The sequence below is a fragment of the Microplitis demolitor genome, chromosome 8 (genome assembly GCF_026212275.2).
Source record: "Microplitis demolitor isolate Queensland-Clemson2020A chromosome 8, iyMicDemo2.1a, whole genome shotgun sequence".
In the NCBI taxonomy this organism is placed as follows: Eukaryota; Metazoa; Arthropoda; class Insecta; order Hymenoptera; family Braconidae; genus Microplitis; species Microplitis demolitor.
The window spans coordinates 18,486,174-18,501,766 of NC_068552.1; the positions used below are offsets into that span (position 1 = coordinate 18,486,174).

Here is a 15,593-nt window from a genome sequence, read left to right on the forward strand (position 1 = left end):
TTGTAGACACATGTGGATCTAGTGTTCTAATGTTTATATATTTCTTATAAATAACAAAAATAATAATTAATAATAACAATGACGTCAGATACTGAGGAAACTAATCTTTTAGAAGACAATGATCAAGTAAGTATTTTTTAAATTATAAAATTCTGGTTAATAAATAAAATTTTTCTCAAGTTAACCTTATATATTTATATATTATATATTTGTAATATATTTTAGATACAAATACGTAAAGAACTATCGCACATGAGTTTTGAAGAACTGCACAAATTAAAAGACAAAGTTGGCGCCAAAATTTACAACGAAGCGCTTTTTGGAAAAAAAAATCCTAAAAAACGTGAATTTAAAAAAAATACATACAGGAATTTAAATGATGACCGACCTGTCGAAGTATCTGCCAAAAAAAAAGTATCACGACTTATGAATGTGATTTCTGTGAAAAAACCTACGGCAAGGGATCCTAGATTTGACAGACTCTGTGGTGAATTTAATGAAAAGGCTTTCAAAAATTCCTACAGCTTTGTCACGAAGCTCAAGGAGAATGACATAAAAGCGCTGAAAAAAGAGCTAAAGTCCTCGCAAGATCCTGAAGAGATTAAAAAAATAAAATATTTAATTCAAAGGTTGGAGAATCAGTTGAGAGAAGAAGCCAGGAAGCAGAAACGTGAGGAATCCCAACAAGCTGAGAAAAAAGAAATTGTTGAGGCGATAAAAAAGGGCGAGAAGCCGCAATTTAAAAAGAAGTGTAGGTACTTTTTAAATTTTTCTCACTATTCATTGTCACTGTAATTTTATTTTGCCTGATTTATTATTTGTAGCTGAGAAAAAAATTATTGATCTGGTATCGCAGTATGAGGAGTTGAAAAATTCGGGGAAATTGAAAAAACACATACAGAGATTGAAGAAAAAGAGAGCCAGTAAAGATAGAAAAAAATTAACTCATGAAAATGATGACATGGATGATTAATTGTACTATATAATAATAATATATATTATATTCTTAAACTAGACTTGTAATTTTTTATTGTTAAATAAATAATGCAATATTTATTGTATTTCATAATTCATAAATGATATTATTTAAAATTCTTTAGTTTTAGTAAAACTAAGATTCAAATTAAATGGTGGCAGAATATGATAGAAAAATATTTAAAAAAAAAAACACTTGAGTGTTTGAACAAACCTTGGCAGGGAAATAATATGCAGAAGGGTGTCCTAATACACTTGGAGATTTAAATAAAATTGCTCCAAGTGTATTCCAGCTAAAAAACGTCACTTAACTGCTCTTTCCTCACCAGACGATGCCAGATGATTTTGATCAGGAACTAGGAAGTCAGCATCAGCCATCAGCAACACTTTACACTACCACTGAACACTTGACACTTAACGACACCACAGACACTTTGCACACTTTAGATTTTACAAACTCCACAATTTAATTAAACAATAACTATGAGCAACAAATTTAATAGATAATTACACGACGTAACTGCAATTCTGTGTTTTAATTTAAACGTAAAGAAAGATCTGGACTACTGCTGCCTCTATCGATGATACTAACTGTCGCTATCGAACCGCCAGTTGATACACAGCAATCGATTCGCGATTCATTCGACCACCCCTACTCTAACGAAAATTTGAGCGACGACACAGCGACGCGCAGTAGCGCCAACGGCGCGAAATTTCAAAATTGAAATTCGATAATTTTATTAAAATTTGTTTGTAGGTGCATTCGGAAATGCTCTAGCTCTAGCTCTAGCTCTACACAAGCAAAAGATAGAGCTAGAGCATTTCCGAATGCGCTCCAAGTTTTCAATATGATTAGCAATTAAAAAAAATATACGCTCTTTTGGTTTTAAATTTAGTGACGAGCCAAATGGGCGAATAAAAATGAGTCTTTTTAAAATTAGTGCGCGATATATGTAAGTAAATAAATAAATCTTTGTCACCTATATTTACATTTATACTGAGAATTCAAAAACTGCGCGGACTTAAAAAAAATACAAGAGCACATGAGTAATCAGGTGGTGCCATCGGTTGGTAATTCTCAGAATACATGAACTGCTGAGTTATAGAAAACATTAAACGTCAAGTAGTAGTTTATCTGATACATTTAAACTCCAAGGACGAAGTTTCGACTCCGTTACTGACTTACTGATGTCAGTATTTGGTAAAAAACGCCTATCCATCTAGATTAATACAAAACGTCTAAAAATGTATTTTTGATTTTTTATACTATAAATTTTGACAATTATTTTTAACAATAAGACATAAGTAAAAGAAAATGTCAGTTAATTTGACGAAGAATAATGACTCTCTGGTGGCTGCCTGGAAGAGTGTCGTCGATGACAAGTCATCAGTTAACTGGTAATTAGTAACTTGACAATAACATTGTTTATTATTTTTTCCTTTTTTTTAAGTATTGGTTGTGATAAATTTATTTTATTATTTTAATTATTATTATCAGGGCGGTATTTGGATACGAGGGTGGAACAAATAATTTAAAAGTAGTGGGAACTGGAGACCGAGGGCTGCAACAAATGATCGATGAATTAAATAGCGGAGAAATTCAGTACGCATTTTGTCGTGTCATTGACACGAAAACCAGTTTGCCAAAATGTGTGCTAATAAATTGGCAGGGGGAAGGTGCGCCGATAGTGAGGAAAGGGACGTGTGCCAACCACATTCGAGATATCGAAAGACTGCTGAAAGGTGCTCATATAACATTAAACGCCAGATCCGAGGATGACGTTGAAATTGATTTTATAATGGAGCAGTTGGCTAAAGCAACAGGATCTACTTACAAATTTCGCGAGCCACGTGGTAAGGATGTGGGAAATTCCGGACCTGTTGGTACGACTTACAAGCGAGTGATTCCAGAGCAAGAGATAAATGCTACTGAGAGAGACGAGTTCTGGCAGAAGGAAGAGATGGAGGAGAAAGCAAGAGTTGCTGAGGAGAAACGTCGGCTGGAGAAAGAACGTCAGCAGCTGGAGTTGGAGGCTAGATCACGGGAAGAACAACAGAGCAAACTTCGAGAGCAGGCTGCTGCTGCTGCTGCTGCTGCAACCTCTACAACGCAGGAAATAAATCAACGAACTCAAATAAAATCTGAACAACGCGCTCAAGAAGTCAAAAATTTACGTAATCAACAGCTCGCATCAGCAGCCGTTCAGCAAAATGGCTCCGATTGTGATGAAGAGCATAAATCACGTAGTGAAGAATTGCGCCGACTGAGGAGTAATGAGACTCAACAATTGATTGCGCAGCGTACGATTAATGCGCGTGCGGTCTTTGAGCAACATTCAGCCGCTGGACAAATGACAGTACCAGTTTACACTCATCAATCTACTCCAGTTCCAAAGTCTATCGTCAAAGAACAGCAGGCTAAAATTTTTGAGAAAATTATTGACACAACAAAAGAACCAGCATCAGTACCAGCACCAGTGTCAGTGTCAGCTCCAGTGCAGGCTTCAGTACCAGTTTCAGCATCAGTACCAACTCCAGTGCAAGCTCCCGTATCAGTGCCTTCAGAACCAGCACTGCCAAAAGTCGATCTTATTAAAGAAATTCCACATGTTGAACCGAACCCACCCGAGACTAAGGAGCAACTTAATAATCAACAGCAACAACAAGCTGTTAATAATATTTATATAATGAAAGATGATGTTGAACTGGAAAATAATCAGCCCCTTGAAACTATCGAAGCTGAACTTTACAATCAATTAAGCGCTGAGAGCGATTCCTATTTATTCTTTGATCCAAACAATGAAGGCATGAAAGCACGTGCTTTGTACGATTACCAGGCCGCCGATGACACCGAAATTACTTTTGATCCTGGTGACATTATAACACACATTGACGCTATCGACGAAGGATGGTGGCAAGGACTCGGACCTGACGGCACTTACGGCCTCTTTCCTGCCAACTACGTCGAGGTCATCGACTACGCTAACACTTGATAGACCAACTCGAATTATTGTTGACTCATTTTAACTCCAAGGATTCATTGATTAATTGATTCATTCATTAATTGATTGATTGATTGATAATATAACGTATATATTAAATAATAATTTGGTACATAGATATAATTCGCAGATCATTCAGATAATCTCTCTTTCGGTTTTTAAATTATTTATCAACGGTGCAATAATGGAATTGGTAACTTAGTACACGAGTACATATAATTTATATTTTTTTTTACAATACTTTGAATAATTGCCACAGTAATTTTGAATCTTAACAATTGTACTTAAATGTTTATTAACATTTTAAATACCAGGCAATTGAATACTTTAAATTGGCACGTTTGAATTGAATTTGAACAACAAATAGTTGTCATATTAAATAATAATAATAATAACATCTATTTACAGACAGTAATTAGTTGAATATTTACAAATATTGTAATGATACTTCCAGACTAATTTGCACGATTACATTTTTTTAAAAGGTAGTTCTAGTCCAAGTCGATGAGATCCATTAAAAAATTACTCTAATTATTGCATTTATATAAAAAAAAATAATTATTGTAATAAAAAATAACATGACACCGATCTCAGACTTAATGACGCGGTATTAATTATCAGTAATTCAAACAATAAAAAATAAAAGCAATGAAATTGTAAAAGCAAATCGTGGTGGAGATTTAAAATAAAAATAAATTCGTGGTAAAGAATTTTTTTATTAAGTATTTGTTGAAAAAAAAAAACAAAAATAAAGTATTAGTGTTAAATTTCACAGTCTGTTTTTAATTATCCAAATATCTTAGCATTAATTTTATCGTCTGTAGCCAGCGTTATCATTGGGAGCGCCTCCGGTGGTATTTGCGTGACTGAGGAAAGCCAGATGACCTTTAGGACATTTGTTTGCGTAATGGCCCTTGGTGCCGCACTTGTAGCAAGTGACTTCTTCCAGCGGTTTCTGTGGTCCACGTGGAGGCGGTCCATTGTGCATATTCATGAAATGCGGCGGATGAGGTCCTCCTTCTACTTCTTGTCTTAATTGTGTTTCTCTAACTTCCGGTGGCATTTTGTTGCAATATATGGCCTTGTGACCGCTCTCGCCGCAAAAGTGACATGTGATCATCACTTTCTTGCCTTCTTTCGGCTGCAAGTCTTGCAAAGCCGGCAACTCAAATCGTGGGCTACAAAGTTATTCATTTATTAGTTAATTATTTTAAAATATAATTTCATGTAATCAAAATGAACTTACTGCATAAATTTACAAGTGGGACCTTCTGGACAAAATCCAGCTAAATATGCCATACATAAAACTCTTCTGACATGCCGATGACGACACGATGGTCCATGTCTACAAAATCCACGATCATACCACGGGCAATCGCGCACTTTTGTCTCAGGATCAATGTGTAAAAATGGACATTCCTTATTGTGACATGCATCTGTATTCAAAATAAAACAAATCGAATTAAAATCCATCAACAATTAAGTAAATTTCCCAGTACTGATAAAATACAGATCAGCTTATTATCACGACTGGTCAAGTTATTGAATGTCCGCCTCATTTTTTAATTTTAAACGCACTTTCATACTCTTCTTATCAATGTCTTTTGTGCAACAGCTAGAACATTATTTTGATTGATAGTTTTAGTACTAAATTTAAAAATATGACCAGTCGCAATTCTAAACGGTACCAAAACGACCGAAGACTGATTACTACTGAGTACTTTTCTACGCAAATTAAAAACAATACTTACTAAATCTTGAATAAAAATAACATTCAGGCATCTTGGTCATATCATACTCATGTAAAAATTCACACTGGTCACCCTTTTTACACAGACCTCTCAGCCAGTGCTTACAAACAATCGTCCTGTCACCTCTGACATGTCTGAAGGGGCATGACGGCCCCTTGTTACAAGAACCACGTGGGTAAAATTGGCACACCGCAGCAATGGATTCTAAAAAGTGATAAATAATTAATTAATTAATCATAACAAACAAAGTCTCATCACTAAAAATCTAAACATCAACTTACTGTCCATGCCGGCAAAAGGAAGCGGCAAAGCTCCATATTGTTCATCCAACGCTACTTCAATATCAAATTTAATATTCCCGACGTCCGTCAATATTTCCATTATTACAACCAATAATAGTACAAATATACAATTAATTACTAGTTTTTGTTTTACTTTAATTCCACCGCAAGTTGTCAACACCAACACGACAATTCAAATTTAAAAATACTTAATCGTATACTTAAAAATTATTATTTTTACTCATCTTCTTATTAATTTTATATATTTTCCATTCACTCATCATCTAATTAACACATCAGTTACTCTAAATAATAATTTGTACACAAGTAAATAAAACCTAGGTTAACTTTTTAGCTTCACTATTACTTTACCCACCATTTTTTGTATTTAATCAACGCCATCTTCAGGTTCTCTACTTAATTACAGTAAATTTAAATTAAATTATTATTATTCATTGGTAAGACATTTAAATTCATACAGCAAAATATTTATAATCCATTTTCAAAATTAAAAAATATTTTTTTACCCCACCTTAATTATCGCCTCTAATTTGAAGTTAATTTCTAGCGCACATTCAAAATTCTAATTTAAATTTTCGCGCCAAATTTCAAAATTTGCTTCTTGAGTGTTCAGAAGGTAAAAAAAATCAAAAATGCATTCGACTGATCTGCCGCGGCTGTAGACGGTTTGTCATATCCATATATCTATATATACATGTAAATATCCATATATATAAGCTTGTATGTCCAGTGTGGTAGTATAGGCATATATATATATAGGTATAAAGAGGCAGGTGCCGAAGTTGGTGACGGTAGTCTCCAGTAGTCTATCACGTTCTGCTCGTACGGGTCGTCTGTAGGTTGTGTCTACGCGTGTCGGTGATTATTATTGGGGGCTTATATTGTGAATTAAAACTCTGCTGGTGTCAGGTAAATATCCGGCTAAATAAATCTAAACATAAATAATAATATATTTACATACACGCATCCGTATCTTCCTAATCTTATAAAAATTACACTAATGATAAGTAATAAATTTAAAAACAGTCAGTACATAATATGTAATTAAATAAAAATAGTTAATCATGACATGTTATTAGAGTTTAATATTTAACTAAATACATATTACTTGCAATATACAGGGTGTGACGATAAAGATTCGCACACGAGGAGTCTTAGTGTATGAATACATACTAAGTTACTGAGTACATACAAAAAAAAAAATTGAAGAGAAAGAGAGAGAATAAAATTTACGCCAGCTCACCTCGCCCGTCACCGTTAGAAAAATAATGTTCCGTTATGATAATAATAATTAATAATAAACATTTTTTGTAAAGCTCATTTTGACAAATGATAATAATTACTGTTATTGTTGTTAATAATTTATTTTTTTCCAGTTAACGTTTAAGTGGTTGATTGTCAATAAATACCCGGTTAACTGTTACGTGTGTCTAATGATCGTGTGTTTAATTACAAGGAGTGGATTATTGTATGTACTGGTTAACAAAACCTACTGGTTATAATCCAACATATGCACATATGTATATTTGCGCATACGAGAAAGATAGAGAAGACATTTTCGCGCCGATACGACCACCCTATACTGCTGACTGCTGACTGCTTGCTTGCTGGTTTTATATTAAATATACCAAATTGTATACGACATATGTGCAGTATGTGCACTATCGAATTTACTTTTAAACCGGCAAATATTACAATCATTGTTTAGACATTAAAAAGTTGTTTTACTGCATAATTTATAAGCTAATTTAAAAAGTCTTATATTCATAAATTGTATGTCAGTGTTAAGATAAGACACTTAAGTCAGTATAGCAACGGGAATTTAGTGGAAAAATTTATTCGCTGCTAAGGAGATCGTCCACGGGTATGTCGGCCATGCGCTCTCGTTTTTCCTTTAAACAATTCGTTTTATATCTATACATATATATACATACATTACTAGATGTTATATACCGTCGTATTTTAGTCAGAGTTTTAATGATTCAGTTCGGCTCCATGCTAAGAATTTTCTTTAAATAGCATAAACTTGCTCACCATCATTGTCATCAACTTTTCTGTACCAGGATACTGCAATTACACTCAAAAGTATTTAAACTAAACAATTGTTTTAACTGATCGATCTAAAAAAATATATATATATAATAATATATGTAATTATCTATTATCTGCATGTACAATTATCACAACATCGTCCGAACGTGGACTTTACTTTTTTGCTTATCGCCAGTATTTTTTTTTTTCATATTTTATGTATTTAAAATAAGTATCAATAATTGGAGTAACGAATCGTTAATTAAACGCTACTTTTAACAATTGTCATTTCGAAAGTTACAGTATCAATTACCTATTGATTGCAAAAATTATTTAGCATACTAATGAATTTTTTTAATTTTCAGATTTAAAATAAAAAAATATATCAAGATGTTGCAATTATCACCAGCGTACATGGAGCGGTTCCAGCCAAACTACTCATATATATTTGAATTCGAGCGTAAGTTTGAGCATGAAGATACACGTGACTGGATGACAGATCACTGGAAAAATTCAGTTTACTTTGGTGCCATTTACTTGATTGTAATTTATGCCGGGCGTCAGTGGATGGCCGACAGACCGAAGTATGAATTGAGAGGACTCCTTACCGTGTGGAATATCGCGTTGGCAATATTTTCCATAATGGGTGTCGTTAGAACCGTGCCAGAGTTCTACCATGTGTTAAAAAACTATGGGTTCTACCACAGTGTCTGTGTGCCCAGGTATGAATTTATTATTTAATTTTCCTCAAGTCTAAATAAATATTTGTTAAATATGTTAAGGTAGTTCTGCATAATATTTGTGCGCGCAGTTGCTAATTTCTTTTTTTAAATTTTACATTAATTATTATTCAGAATTGACATCCATTAGTTTTGTTTGCTAAATGTGTCACGGTTACTTTACTATATTTATTTGTTTATTTAATATATTATACAATGTAGGCGTTATCTTTGAACTTTTTAAAATGATTATTCAGCAGTGATAAATTATTGAAGCTTCTAAAAAATTTTAAAACATTACAAAAGTAATTATTGCTGTTAAAGTCATTACCAAATCTGATAAGGATACAATGATGACGAAAATAAGTTGTCATCTATACAATCACTTGATATGAAAAATATCTTCCGGCTAAATGTCAGTTATTAGGAAAGATATAATTAGTGCTGTCAGAATTTTTACTCCTATCTACTCCGATAGAAGATTAAGTTGAGTCGCAATAGCATGGGAAGCAGATGCCTCCGGCGAGGTTAATTCGTTCATAAATTATACTTGTTTTTTTTTGACTAACTACAAAAACAAACTATTTCCTAATAATTCGGGTTATTAATTTACAAGATGTATTTTTAAATCCCATGGAAATAAAATATTAATTCATGGTTACGGTAAAAATATAAATAAATCTTGTTTTTATAACCGAGATAAGAGCCCAGAGTTAGAAAGCTGGGATTTTTAGAATCTTTAGAGTAAAAGTAAAAGTTTAAATGCCATTCAAAAATAAAACTAAGGTATTCATAATATATATACAGTTATAGTATTTTTTCTTAAATCTTTACGCCCACAATAACATTAATAAAAAAAAAACATGTACATAATTATTAAAAATATCTCGCAGTCTTAAGTAAATTATTCGCTGAAATAATTATAAAAAAAAAATTAAATAAATTATCATTATAAACTGTCAATCATCAACTACCTTAACATGAATGTATAAAAGCCGACGTATATTCCGGGTCATTGGGACATACTTTGAATTGCATATTTGTTTTTTTTTCGCAACTGTTTTAGTTTTATGTTTAATCGAGTATCTGGTTTCTGGGTATGGATGTTTGTGCTGTCAAAATTACCCGAACTGGGAGACACTTTATTCATCGTGCTGAGGAAGCAGCGACTGATATTTCTCCACTGGTACCACCATATGACCGTGCTGATGTACGCGTGGTTCTCATACGCCGAGTACTCTGCGCCAGCACGTTGGTTCGTTGTCGTAAATTATACTATTCACGCAATGATGTATACATATTATGCATTAAAATCAATGCGGTACTCCCCGCCTACGTGGATCGCTATGATGATAACGGCATTGCAAATCGCACAAATGATTGTCGGGTTTGCGATAACTATTTGGGTTTACCAAATGTACGTGTCGCATGGCCAGCGTGAATGTCATATCACTATGACAAACATACGCATAAGTGCTCTAATATATGTAAGTTACTTGGTATTGTTCGCGAAATTCTTCCGCGAGGCCTACATGACTGACAGGAAAATGTCCAAGAGTATCTTCAACAAAGCCCAAGACAGTGGACACGTCAATCAATCCAGCCACAGTACTTCAAACGGGAAGCTCAAGAGTAATTAGACGGTTGTAAGAGTAATTATTATTACTGTTGTTATTAAACACAGAGACAGTGTTACTATAAAATGGTTTACTTAGCAAATCTAGGACCTTAAGTCAAAGGACTACGCAAGAGCCTCCATTGACAATGCTAACGTCGGCGAATTATTTAAAATTACAACTTTATTTTTATTTTTAAAAAGAAAACGCACTTTAGCTATTAAATATCCAAATATATTTATAAATGCACTGAAACACCTCGGCAGTGATACGAGAGTTATGTTTTATGATCTAGGGCGTCGCTCAATGTCCCAGCACAAATTTTATCAATTATTGTCAAGTGAAATTTATTAACTAAGTGGTAACTGTGAAAAGCGTATAAATATTTAAAAGAAAAACGATTATGGATTAAGGATTATTGATTGTCTGTTGTGTGTAAAGAAATATATATATATATATATATATATATATATATATATATATATATATATATATATATATATATATATATATATGAGTTAAGTGGACACAGAGACAGGTATTTAAAATGTGATCGTTTCTTAAAACCGGTCTCAGCTTTACTCGTTCTCTTTCTCTATCATAATTGTTCGTGTGCGTATGCAACTGACTCTCTTTCTCTATTGAGAGAGTCATCGACCACTTATATTTTCCCTTCGTGTCACGGACTAAACATTTTTTTATTATATATATATACATATATATACAGTTTAACCTACTTCCATGTGCTCGTGAGTGACCTCAAGTAGTCGAATAATAACGAAAAAAAGGAAGAAAAATAAATAATAAAAAAATATAAATTAATTTAATTGTACATTGAACGTCATCAATATTTATAACAGTAATTTGACAGTCCAATTGGCTGATTAATATTTGCATTTATTATTTAAAGTTCACGATCTTAAATACCATGAATTTATTTATTTACTTATTTATTATTATTATCATCGCTCTAATTAATCTTTTAACGTAATTTAATTATGTCAGTTTACGAGACTTGTAATTCAATTATATATCAACATCATCACCAGACGGTTATTCTATTCTGTTACCATTTAAATTAAATGACAAACGTTATCTTGTTAGATTCTTTTTTTTTCTTTTCTTTTCTCTTTTTTTTGGCAACAATGATGATATTAAAACACGTGTTACATAAAAGCTATCTTGTTATTTTAAGTAGAGATTATAACAGAGTATTTATATTGTATATGTAACGATTATTTTTTGTGTTTACCAATACTATTACTCATTTGGCTTCCATCAACTTATGTGTATAATATTACATACACAGTATTTAAGTGACTGAAGAGATAAAACATCAAAGTTAAGTCATGTCAGTGGCACAATTTTTTTCCGATCATTTATATATTGTATTGTATAAATTTAAAAAAACAAATGTCTTCTGTATTTTATTCGTAATATTAATTAACATAACTTGACACTGCGTTAAATGGATTTATTAAAATTATTATAATTTTTTAAATCAATCACTCGCTATTGACGTACAAAGCACACGAATTTAAAAACATCACGGAAAATAAATATTATTTATGAGAAAGAGAACGGTAGAAATTTCTCCAGTGAAAATAAATATTTTTTTTTTTTTAAATAAATTTTGTGGAAAAAAAATTATACGGATTCCATTATTTGAAATGTTATTAATCAGAGAAGAGATACTATAAATATATCAGGTGGAGATTTGTGAATTCATTATTTCGATTTATATTTTATTGTGACAGCTAATTATCTAAAAGTTATTTCGGAGTAATTATGTTCAAGTAGAGAGAGAAAGAGAGAGAGAGTGAATGAAAATTATGTAAATTGAATGGGCTGAAAGTTTATTAACTAGCGGAGCCTTGAAAAATATATGTTATTATTGACATTTTAAATAATTGCAATAATAATAATAATTATTAATAATAATAAATTTTGTCATTGTGCTATTAGCTTATAAATAAATGACCGCCCAAGTCAAGTGTTTCACGCATTATATGTCTGCGAGTCATTTTAAATAAATATTAAAGTGTTAAGTTGTAAGTAATGTATAAGCGTATATTTAAAGTGTATGTATATGTATATGAATATGAATATGAGTGAGTTTTAAAAAAAGAGTGCGCAAGAGAACGAGGAAGATGCTCGTACGCAACTACTGTTTTAAGTATAATTTTTTATCGCTGTCAATACTGCAATTAGTTTGTAATAAGGGTATGTAATTGTAATTACAGATAAAATTTTGAAATTTTAATTAAAAATTTAATTAGTGCGCTGTAAAAAATTGGGAGTGATTACGGATTTTATTTAAATCCGAATTCACTCCGTCACTTGGAGTTCCGGAGTTTAAAAAAAAATCACTCTGCATATGGAGTAAATAAGGAGTTTGTTTTTTTTTAACTGATTGCTGAGTAATCTGGAGTTTAATTAAATCCACATTCACTCCGATTTGGAGTTTTACTGTTGAAATAAACTTTCTTTTGAAGTGAATTTTACTCCGAAGGGGTCGAATAAATAAATATCTGCTTTGCATTCACTCCGGATTTACTCCGGTAATTTTTTCCAGCGTATGAGGGCTTACGGTCAGTAACTTAGAAGTAACATGTTTTAAATAAAATAAAATTTATCAGATTTATTGAGGATAATTAAATAAAATAAAATAAATTATTAATAAAATTTAGAGGCTGATTTTATGAGATGGGGGCTAAAAAAAAGTTGAGCAAATAAAATGTCTATTGTCTGAATAATTATTGCGCAGTTTGAATACGATGTACTGCTTGTTCTCTTACATATTCGTCCATGAATTGAATAGCTTTTTTGGATTGCGTGATTGCATTAAAAACAAAAATAAAAAAAAGTAGAGAGCTAATTAAATTTGTAGAAGCATTAGATCTAAAGCGCGCAGGACGCGCCGCGACAATTAATCGATATGTATTTGTGTTGGCAAAATTTTTAAATTTATTTTCTGGTAGTATAAGTGTACTGTGCTTGCGATTGTTATTACTACCGCTGCTATTTATATTATTAAAATTTATTTATTTGGCTCTTCAGTCTCCTGTCTCAGAAAAATAATTCGGCAGCTCAGAGTCACTGGGGCTTTATTTTTTTATTGTAAAAAAAAAGTACTAGCCTTCGTGATTGAATCTCATTTTTGCGAGCTAAATTATTGCTGGTAACAAAGCCCGTAGTTACACAATGTTTCGTTATTATAAAAATTATTGGTATTATGTATTTTAGAAATAATTGTATCAACATGTTGGGGTAAATTAATAAAAAAAGTCTCCCGTAGAGAGACATAATTTTTATCTCTTAAGTATGACCATACGCATCTGGAATGTGTCTTAATTTTTGTAATTTAAATCTAAAATTGTACGAAAAAAATAATTGCTAGTAAAAAAAAAAAAACAAAAAAAAAATTGAGCTTTAATATATCATCTAAAACATCACAATTGGAACTTTTATTTGCACTCTTGTATTATTTAAATGCGAAAAATAAAAAAAGCAAACGTTATTCAATGATTTTGTTAATAATAATAATAATTAATAAAATAATATTTGTTATTTTACATTCAACTTTATGATGTACACAAGATTCGCTATCATTTCCTGATATATATGTCATTATCTAGTAATAATATAAGAGGAGATCCACGTCAATAGTCATCATTATCTTTTATCAATTTTTTTTTTAAACAATAAAAATAAATAAGTTATTTTTTTATCTTGCAAGAATCGTTCGTGCGGTCACTCGCTAATAAAATCGTGATAATAAAAATCGCATATCCCTTTTGTGTATTGTACTGCATTAGTTTTTAACTTCCTCTGTATTTCATATTTACTTTCTGGGACTTAATTTAAATTCAATGATTTAATTTTAAAAAATAGTCGGCTTCGAATCGTCTATCTATTGACGTCGGCATAATAAACAAAGTTGACAATGTGGTCTTTGGCATTTGTTTAAAACTAAAATATCCGTTTAAAGTCCAAGGTCTACTGCAAACCGGATATGTTTTTTTTTTTTGTTTAAACGCGATTTACTAATTTTTCAGCACGAGTATCGCATTGAGATAATGGTCATTTAAAATGACTTTTAATTTATTCATTACTTAATTTTGTCTAAAAAAAGATTTTTATTTAGCAAGTGAAATGTTTTTACTAATTGCCCAAACAATTAGCATTCAAAAAATTAAATAATTGATTAATTTAAACTGGAAATTGAATATTTATATATTTTCTTGTCGATGAAACGTTAAAAAATTAGTTTTAGTATTTTTCCAAACATTATTTTCTCTCAGACAATATTTTTTTACTTTATCGTAAACAGCAACCGGTTTTTTTATTTCATTCATTATAATAATTTTTTTTATCGGTTTACAAATTTCGTGGGATATAAATATGATTTATTGTATACTAGCTTATTGCGGTACTGATAACTAACCGGTAATTATATAAATTATTTGATATAATTGGAAAAAAAAAAACGGTGATTTAATATAATTAGAAAGCTATTGGATCTCGTAAGACATGAGATCTCTCCCTCTCTCTCTTTGTGATGTTTATGTAATAGTATAATTATTTTCATGTGTAAGTACGAAGTTTCATATTACCTCACGAATTACTATTGACGAAAATATATATTTTAACTATCATGTGCAATATTTAACATTCAAAATTTATATATTCATATTTATTCATTAGGATATTTTATTATTTAAATTGTTTTTATTCTCTCGGCATTTTTTTGTCCTATCAATCATAAATTACAGAGCATGAAATTCTTGACTAAAAAAAAAAAAATTACATGTTTTAATAGTAAACTATAATTATAATTAAAAATATACATCAATTTTTCAAATTTTTTTACTGTTTACCATTTGAAAATTTTTTGAAGTAACAAAAGTTAAGGAAAAATTTTGAGTAATTAAAAAATAATTCACCAAGTTTAGTATTTTGAATCCAAAATTTTGGCTTTTAAAAATTTATATACATGACTATCGTTCAGAATTTTTTTTTTAATTATTTAAAAAAAATTTTAAAGATGAGCATGAAAAAAAACGTCCATAATTTACTAATAGATAAAAAAATAATTTGTATATTTATGTAAACACGAAATATTTATATAAAATTATTAAAGATTAGATCATTACTATTTTCGTGCACGAAATTGTCTTATTTAATATTTACATAT

The 15,593-nt window shown here is 31.0% G+C and overlaps 4 protein-coding genes across 5 annotated transcripts; 3 read left to right on the plus strand and 1 right to left on the minus strand.

The window, feature by feature from the left end:
- On the plus strand, positions 1-1,080 carry LOC103572338 (ribosomal RNA processing protein 36 homolog). The gene is made up of 3 exons (XM_008550892.3): positions 1-126; positions 226-751; positions 825-1,080. Exons 1-3 carry the CDS (start codon positions 79-81, stop codon positions 971-973), a joined length of 723 nt encoding a protein of 240 aa, XP_008549114.1. The 5' UTR covers positions 1-78; the 3' UTR covers positions 974-1,080.
- Positions 1,081-2,097: 1,017 nt separating this feature from the next.
- LOC103572339 (drebrin-like protein B) lies at positions 2,098-4,749 on the plus strand. Its single transcript, XM_008550893.2, has 2 exons — positions 2,098-2,373; positions 2,474-4,749. Exons 1-2 carry the CDS (start codon positions 2,291-2,293, stop codon positions 3,966-3,968), a joined length of 1,578 nt encoding a protein of 525 aa, XP_008549115.1. The 5' UTR covers positions 2,098-2,290; the 3' UTR covers positions 3,969-4,749.
- Positions 4,696-6,109, minus strand: LOC103572340 (cleavage and polyadenylation specificity factor subunit 4). The gene is made up of 4 exons (XM_008550894.2): positions 6,010-6,109; positions 5,729-5,932; positions 5,224-5,413; positions 4,696-5,155 (listed from the first exon to the last, which is right to left on the minus strand). The coding sequence occupies exons 1-4, from the start codon at positions 6,107-6,109 to the stop codon at positions 4,789-4,791; spliced, it is 861 nt and encodes a 286-aa protein (XP_008549116.1). The 3' UTR covers positions 4,696-4,788.
- A 740-nt stretch (positions 6,110-6,849) lies between these two features.
- Positions 6,850-13,920, plus strand: LOC103572341 (elongation of very long chain fatty acids protein 6). 2 transcript variants are annotated; one of them, XM_008550896.3, is made up of 4 exons: positions 6,850-6,939; positions 7,407-7,894; positions 8,427-8,783; positions 9,847-13,920. In XM_008550896.3, exons 3-4 carry the CDS (start codon positions 8,452-8,454, stop codon positions 10,418-10,420), a joined length of 906 nt encoding a protein of 301 aa, XP_008549118.1. In that variant the 5' UTR covers positions 6,850-6,939; positions 7,407-7,894; positions 8,427-8,451; the 3' UTR covers positions 10,421-13,920. The 2 variants fall into 2 exon arrangements, with proteins under 2 accessions (XP_008549118.1, XP_008549117.1); XM_008550895.3 differs by lacking the exon at positions 7,407-7,894 and having other exon boundaries at positions 6,852-6,939.
- The last annotated feature ends 1,673 nt before the right edge of the window (positions 13,921-15,593 follow it).